The 8,519-nt window shown below is 49.4% G+C and overlaps 1 protein-coding gene across 1 annotated transcript; it reads right to left on the bottom strand.

Annotated features, from left to right (window-relative positions):
- Window positions 1-463: 463 nt before the first annotated feature.
- On the bottom strand, window positions 464-1,918 carry LOC142570771 (uncharacterized). Its single transcript, XM_075679108.1, has 2 exons — window positions 1,288-1,918; window positions 464-831 (listed from the first exon to the last, which is right to left on the bottom strand). Exons 1-2 carry the CDS (start codon window positions 1,916-1,918, stop codon window positions 464-466), a joined length of 999 nt encoding a protein of 332 aa, XP_075535223.1.
- Between the last annotated feature and the right edge of the window lie 6,601 nt (window positions 1,919-8,519).

The raw sequence follows: 8,519 nt of genomic DNA, 5'->3' as shown, positions 1-8,519 counted from the left end.
TGAAAACACGTGTCCAAAGAATTTCGGCTTGTTCGTGTCTAGGACGCAATTGTTTTCATTCACAGTCAGCCCGGCGTCTTCCATGTGCTTCAACACCAGACACAGTTTTTGGTCGTGCTTGGTTATGGTGCATCCAGAGATGAGGATGTCGTCACTGACATTGATGATTCCGTCCTCATCCGAAAGTACTTGCCGTATGGCGTCTTGAAAAATCACTGCGGCAGCATTGACACCAAACAATAGTATTTTGTATCTCCTCTGACCACAGCGGGTAGAGAACGTCATCACCCTGGATTCTTCAGCAAGCTCGAGCTGATGGTAGCCCTCTTTCAGATCCAACTTTGAAAAGTAGGCAGCTCCGTTCAGAATGCTGATAACATCTACTGTGGGCATGACGTGTCTTTCTCTAGCAATGGCCACGTTGGCTTCTCGCATGTCGACACACATTCTGACTGCGTTGGGATCATGGCGTTTGGGAACAATGACGATCGGTGACATCCAAGGTGTTGGTCCGGTTACTTTCTCTATGATAGTCTAGCTCCTCCAGGCGTGTGGGCTCGGTCTTCAGCGCTTTTCTCATCTGGAAAGGAATGCTACGGTGTTGTCGCACGATTGGGTGGACGTCTTGTGAGATGTTCAGCTTGACTTGAAAGTTCTGGAGCCGGCCGACCTTGCCAAACAGCTTTGGAAACTCTTTCTTTGCGTCGACACTACTGTATTCTTTGACCAGCTGAAGTATTATGATGAGCTTGAGATCAGAAGCTGTCTTGTAGCTCAGAAGCGATCGATGTGTCCCGTTTACGACGTATACTGTCGCTTCGATGACTTTGTCTAGAGCACGGAACGTTGCAGAGAACTTTCACATGACTGGGATTTCTTGGGTGACTCCATATGGTAACAGTTTTGTGGTTGTGTGCTCTAGCTGTATCGTCTGTAGGTGCTTTTGCCACGTTGTCTCTCCGATGACGTTGGCACCTGCTCCAGAGTCTACACAAAACTCAAGTGATGTGTCGTTGATTTTGACTGTTACTACTGGCATTTCTTGCCTGTGACTCTGTACGTGAAAAACGTAATCCTCCTCGCTTGTGTCCTGTTGTGTGCTTGCGGGGGTACCCGTGACGTCAATGGAGTGTACAGTAGCTCTTTGTCTGCAGAACTTGGCGAAGTGGTTTTTCTTTTGACACTTGTGGCAAGTAGCTCCCGATGCTAGACAGCTCAATTTCCTTCCTTTGTGTGGCCACGCTACTCCACAACAGCTGCACTTCTCAGCTTGTTTGTTCTCTGGACGATTGCTCGACAGCTTGTGTTCTGACTGGTTGCTCGAAGACGCATTGCGACGCCACTGCTTCTTCTTTGTGACTTTCTGCACAAGTTTGACGCGCTCGCGGCCTTCCATGGTGGTTGCTTGAAATTCTGCTGTCTCGAGGCTACGGCCTATTTCCATGCGTTTCTCCAGCGTGACATCGCGCTCTCGTAGTGCACTGCGGCGCAGCTTAGCTGAATTGGTGCCTTCTATCATTTGCGATACGATTTCTTGTTCTTCATTCGCAAACTCGCATGCCGCAGCCAACTTTCTGAGTATGACTTGAAATTGGTCCACTGTTTCTTCGGAGCTTTGCTTTGCTTGACGAAAAACATGCTTTTGGTAGACCGCCTTCTTTCTTGGTGCGAAATGTGCGTTCAGCTTCGCGACTGCCGCTTCATAGTCCGTGCCTCGATCCGGAAGGGTCAGAAAAATGTCGTGCACCGTATCTCCTGCGTAGTGTAGAAGCATAGCGCGTTTGCGGGCTGCATTCTGTATGTTTGCTGCTAGTAGAAAGTTGTCAAAACGGGCTTGCCATTTCGTCCACCGCTGGGCGAGCGACGTCGGGTCCGAGTACGGGTCGAATGGCGGGAAGGCAGGCAGCATGGCTTCCATCTTGAGTGGCTTTTTTTTCTTGATTGGCGTCCGCTGATTTGTTTCTTGGCCTCTTCTGGTGCCGTGTGGGCTTTTTAAAATTGGATGATCCTCGTCGCCAGTTTTTAATGTCTGCTCCCGGCGCGGGATTTATCTCTATACGTCGAAAAGTACCTGGCCACAAAAAACACAACAGTATACACAGATGCTGCAGTATACGCCAAGCAAAGAGGCACAAACATAATAAATACAGCTGCGATAGTAATAAGCCAGGACTACACAGAGAACAGCAGCGCGTTAATGAAGGACTGCTCGGTAACGGAAGCTGAGGAAATAGCCGTAGCTCTAGCGGCAGTGGAGGGCTACCGATCCGAAAGGTCTTTAACGATACTCACCGACTCGCAAGCTACGTGTCGGAATTACATGAACGGCAGAATAGGACGCAGAGCGCTTCACATCCTCCGCTCCTGCAGGGCTAACAACAAAGTCAGGCATACAATTTTCTGGGTACTGGGACACGCTGGAATAGAAGGGAACCTAAGGGCGGACAAGGCAGCTCGAGAGCACACAAACCGAGCGGCCAAAAGCACCGACCCTGAGGAACCCATACCAGTCAACCCAAGCTATTCAGACATTCTGAATTATTATAAAGGTTTCCGAATCAAATACCCTCCACCCCACAACAGCCTAAATCAGCATGAAGCAACCTCTTGGAGGAGGCTGCAAACAGGAACATACCCAAATCTAAACACACTAAGCAAGATGTTTCCAACCCAGTATAGAGACATTTGCCTCTGGTGCGGCGCCAAGCCTAGCTTATACCACATTACATGGGAATGCGTTCAGAACCAACAATTCCTTCAAATAAAAGACCCGAGTGCGGAGCAGTGGGAGAGGGTACTCTCCAGCAGCGACCCGAAAGTCCAGCATGGACTAGTAACGCACGCTCACCGAGTAGCCACCCTCAGTGGTGCCCTGGAATAGGGGCGTCGACCCTGCGCAGATGGGGAATAAGACCGTGAAAACGGCCGACCACATCTGCTACCGCTTATTTCTAATCAATTAGAGCAAATAATGTTTTTTCTCCTCCTCCTCCTCCTCCTCCTCCTCCTCCTCCTCCTCCTCCTCCTCCTATCCCTGTTCAAGATAAGAAGACTGGACTCGGATAAAACTAAAAGGAACGTTTATTCCACGCCGTGTCGAGCGTCGCGCTTCTCCTGGCCCTCCTTCTCTCAGCCCAGTTGTCATCAGGATTCTTCCGTAATGCGCGTATGGGGCGCTGCTTGTAGGTTGGCTTTTCTTGGCGATGCTACAGCTTGCTCACCCCAAAGTTGCAGCAGGTGCTTGTCAGGGCTGGATATGTTGCCCCAGTAAGCTCTAGTTGGCATGTCTCTCTTTACAGTTTGTAAAGGATGCGTGTTGCTAGCGACTCTTCAACACCTTCACATTCTGCAGACTCAAGTGCATCATGGAAATGGCCCCAGCCTGAAACCCTGATTTTGTGAATGTGGCATATTTTCACCCCTACATTAAGTGTTATACTGGATAATGGTCTCTGCCTCTTGGGGCAGAGTTGCACTGACGCTCTGGATGAAGGCACCAGTTGCCCATGCTGGTTTTAATGGAGGGTGGGACAGTTGGGATAGTTGGCGTCATTTGTTAATTGGAGGTCTGTGGTGTTTGCTTCGTCAAGGTGGCATCCTCTTGGCCGTACGTCTTTGCACCCCAATATGGTTGATGTGCATTGAGCTGACCTTGACAGAGTATTCTGTGCTCGGGAAAGAAATCTGAAGATGTCAAAGCCAAGTTAAGTCTCGGCTGCGGTGCCTGGTTTTGGGAGAGAGGTAGACCAATACCAAAACGTCTTCCTTTCACTGCCTTAGCCAGTAGCACACCACCACAACTTTCTGATCAGACATATGCTTATTTAAGCTGTTCTTTCCTTCCCCTACTTCAAAAACAACTTTTAGGAGTTGCAAATCAAGCTGACTTCATAAGACTGCAGATTTTTTAGTTAATTGTAGTAGCCTATTGCGTGGTTAATTTTCTAGTGGGGCATGACATGCTTCGTGCTTAAAAAATAAACTGTTTAAAGAATTCTTGGAGTAATATTAGGACAGGCAACTCTAACTGAGTGATCACTGCTTTTGTCGCAAAATGTGGTAATGAGCTAGGCAGATGCTCTCGCGACAGTGTAGTGTTCAGGTTGTATGAGTATAGAAGAAACAAAATTGGAATTGTGAAGTTCAAAGCCCTATTTTTACAGCCTCTTTTTATACTGCTGACATGAGAAAGCTTTAGAATAGTGGACGCAAGCAGCATGCGTAAACGAGAACCCTGTTTGCGTATTTCTGGGACCCGTGTGGCATGTGGTTAGCATAAGCAAGCAGCACATAAGTCGCTTGTATCCTCTTATCCAATACTATTATTTCCTTGTAAAAAAACAATATTGCAGTAAGTATGATCAACCTGCATCAATATGCTAGAAATTTTTAAGCACTGAAGGTATGTCGGTTTAGTGTTTAAAGCACTTCACCACACCCTTGGCCACTAGACTTGTGCTTTCCAGTATTACTTGCTAATCAACTCTTGAGGTGTTTACATTGTTTTTCTGTGCTGTAACCACGGCGGCCGCATTTCGATGGGGGCGAAATGCGAAAACACCCGTGTGCTTAGATTTAGGTGCACGTTAAAGAACCCCAGGTGGTCAAAATTTCCGGAGTCCTCCACTACGGCGTGCCTCATAATCAGAAAGTGGTTTTGGCACGTAAAACCCCAAATATTATTATTATTTCTGTGCTGTAAGATTAGTTTGACAGTCCTAAACAAATTGTTAAAGTGAAGGTCTGGGCTTTAATAAGCTTTAATAACTTAATACCTTAATACTTTAATGACTTTAATAAGCTTCACCTCACTACATAGATGTATTGTGGTGGGACCATTCAGATGTGAAAATAAAGATACCGGGAAATAGAGAGTTCAAGAGCACCTGAGATTATAGTGAAGCGGGCGGGGCAGTAGCTTCAGGGTAACGGGGACATCAAAGCTGGAACTAGGGCTGCCATACAACCCGTCCCCGCAATACACTGTTTGCTTCATCGCATTACAAAAGTGTTGCGGTGAAGTTATTGAAGACGCACATATACACATTCATTCGTCCCAACTGTACACAGAACCTTGCATCCCAGTGCTAAAACTAAGAGCGCGAAAAACGGGCAGAGATGCAGCTGAACATAACGGCACAGTATTAAGCTCCACCTCGCAGTGTTTATCGCGCCCTTAGTACTAATAATATTAAACGTCTACTCTGCATTTTAGTTCGTGGAATTCTGGCAGACCACGTGATGTCACTAAAGCTCCGTTAAGTTCACAGCACTACGCGATAACTAAAAGTAAATCACATGAAGTTACGGATGGCGTACTAGCGCTGAACATGATTGAAAACATGCGCTGACCCATTTCAAGGACGCATGAACAGTTGTGAGTAAACACCACCTTAAGCATTATATTACTTACGCAACGTAAGTCGTTGCGAAGAACACGTACAATACCTCCGCCGACGACGCCCGTCAAGTAAAGGTGCATGTGCGATGTGATGACGCTGCTGCACAGCGCCGGTGCGCAAATTGCATTGCCGAGGCGCTACGCCACTTCAATATTTCGATCATCAGCACCACTGAATTCTTCAGAAATACGGGTCTCACACCACCAGAGTTCACCGAGACCAAAAGCCGACATGCCACACCGCTACAACTGCACGACTTTTCGCCAACAAATACTGAACCCACTGCGGAGACATACGACCAGCGGTCGGCGTGGGCCAAAGATTCAACGCGCAACAAACCAACTTTGGCCATGGCATCACTTGGCGCCATATCCTCGCACCTTCTCAAAAGTCCCTAAACGATCCTGTCCCTAGGCACCTAGGACCAGGTCACTTGAGGGATTTTTTTACAACATTTAGACGCACGCCTTCTAGCCACCCGTGTATGACGAGACGTTCATTTGAGGGATCGCTAGCCGTTTGCGCGCAGGCGCGAGAAATATGGCGGCTTTTGCTCTTTGAATATATGACACTGCCTGGCACTACGGAGGTGGTTTATTAATGCGCGTTGTATTAATTTGTCCCCAGATATGCCTCTTTATTCTATGATATGCCGGCATTGCGGAGTGTGGTCGAGACGCTCAGCCGCTGGCAGCCCGCGCGGTGAGGCAGTGGGCGCGGACGCCCCTTGGTGATCGCTGTGTCTGAAGGGGCACTGTTCTGACTGGCGTTGTATAAGTCGCGGGTCGCTTTTTTCGTCGCGACGATGTGGATTTTTTACAAGCACTGCTCCAGGAGGGCACACGTAACCGGCAAACGGAGACCTCAGGAGAGCATCTGAGGTTATAATAAAGCAGGCGGCGCAGGATCTCCAGGGCACTCAAGGGGTAGCGGGGGGATCAAAGCTGGAATGAGAGCGGCCCGTGGGTTTTAGCCGCGGAGGCCGATGCGTGCCAAAGGATCTTCGCATAAAAAAAATTGTCTCTACGCGATAGCAGACAGCCGATCTTATACCCCCCTGGCACGCGCAGGCCTCGGCGAACGCCAACTCCCCCTGGCATGCGCAGGCCTCGGTGAACGCCAACTAACGGATAGTTCGGTTTCTAGCTTTGGTGTCCATGTTGCCGCTTTGGTGTCCTAGAGGCGCCGCCAATAATGCGAAATAATGACACGTTACTACAATCAGTAAGAAACACGATTGAATAAATATAATTACGTCCAGCCGTCAACTTGTGACGCTAAGTTCAGCACTACCGCGACCCACGACTTTTTTCAATATATGCGGCCCAGGTTCTACTACGGTCGCTACTGCTTCCACAGAAACATCTGTGACGTTATTCACAAGGTAGTACATCTTCGTAAGGCCCGAGAAAGCTATGATCCGCCACTAGTGACTTAGCACGAGCGCCGCAGGTACGATACAGTCTGTCCGACACAGCGGTCGCCAAATCAGGCGTCAGTGCCCGGTGCTTCACTTATTTTACAGCGCCGGAAGCCAGCGTCCGAGCGCAAAAAAACTCGACCCCGCTGCGCAATGCCGGCAAACGCCTACAATACGCGGTAGTAAACCTCCTCGGTAGTGCCTAGGCAGAGTCATATCACGGCCGCTCGATGAAAACGCACAGGTGCGGCTTGCCGTAGGCGGCCGAGACGGCGTAGCTCGCCTAGTGTTCCGGGCCACTGCAGCGGCGCCACCGGTAGGGGAGAGCAGACGGAGATATTTGCGGCGGATCGCGGCGTGACAGCGCAGCTCTCGTGCTCTCGCCGCCATTTAAAGGGCGGTAATAAAGTTTTTATAACGTTAACCATATTAGTAAGCGTGACTATCGAATGTACCAGGTCGGTGATGTTGCCCCCAAAATATAGCAGCTGTTCGTTTATAATTAAAGTGGTTGCTTGGGCTAGTTCGGATTGTCCGCGTCTCTGTTTCCTTCTTTGTTGCCGTTGCGCTGTACACTCTCGAAGATGTTCGTTTATGCAACAGTTATTTCTGCAACAGCACAGCCGCTTGTTGACAAGTGCGCTTGTACTAACGCGACAGCGTTAAGGAGCTCGTGTCGCAGGAAAGCTGGTGTCGGCGGCGTTGGCCGTGAGCGAAAAATTCTGGAAGGCAATTCATAAATAAAAACAACTTGCAAGATCGGCTGGGTGGGAACCGAACAACGGTCTCCGGAGTGTGAGGCGGAGACGCTGCCACTCAGCCATGAGTTCGATCGTTCAAAGTGGGACAAAAACGCCTCTAGTGAATGACTCTAGTGCTCTTGACTTACAAACGTGCCGTAGAAAGTTATACGCTGTGTATATCGGTAATTATGAGCAGGTAAATTACAGAAGTCGCAGTTAAACGCGTAGCGAAGTACGTTTTCACTACATTTCTTCTGCGCTTTCCGCACACGCAGATACATCTTGTGGCAAACACAGTGGACCCCCTCCTCGCTATGTACGGCGCTGCCCCGACAGGTGGCGCGCCACGTGCGCATTGGGGCTGTGCGGGGACCGGTGCTAGGCGCGTCGCCGCCCGGTTGTCCGTGCCGATGACGACGTTCCGAGACACCGATTTCTTTGGTTCGTTCCACTTGCTCAGGCACACGTTTCGTTGCCGCGCCGAACGCTACGTTGCTCGACGCTCACCGCGTGAATGGCGGGCGCAAAGTCCGATGCGGGGCGCCTCGTAACTGATCGCTGCGCCGTAGCGCATTGTCTTACACCCCTTGGCGGGTCGACAGAACGCTGTCGCGTTCCACTCTTGAAGGCGAAGCTTAAGCGTCCTCCAATTTTTTTTACTGAAACATTGTGTTTTTCACTCTAGAAAACGTCGTTTCACTCTAGAACGTTTCACTCTAGAAGAAGACGTCGAGAGCATCGGGGATGTTACAACTGCTTTATCGTCCGTGTAGGATAAAGAATACTGTGTTGTAATCACAGGCGCAGTACTTTCCTGGCGAGAGGCTTTTGCGCCAGGCCTACAAATCGCTCAACTGACAGATTAATATCTCCTGTCCAGTTTGCAAGGACCGGTCGCAAGAGCTTTCTCAGGAAAACTTTGCACACTTCCATGGCGTGGCCCTCCGCTCTAAA

The sequence above is a fragment of the Dermacentor variabilis genome, chromosome 2 (genome assembly GCF_050947875.1).
Source record: "Dermacentor variabilis isolate Ectoservices chromosome 2, ASM5094787v1, whole genome shotgun sequence".
Lineage (NCBI taxonomy): Eukaryota > Metazoa > Arthropoda > Arachnida > Ixodida > Ixodidae > Dermacentor > Dermacentor variabilis.
The sequence above is the reverse complement of the archived record's forward strand: the minus strand, read 5'-3'. Positions and strand labels throughout refer to the sequence as shown.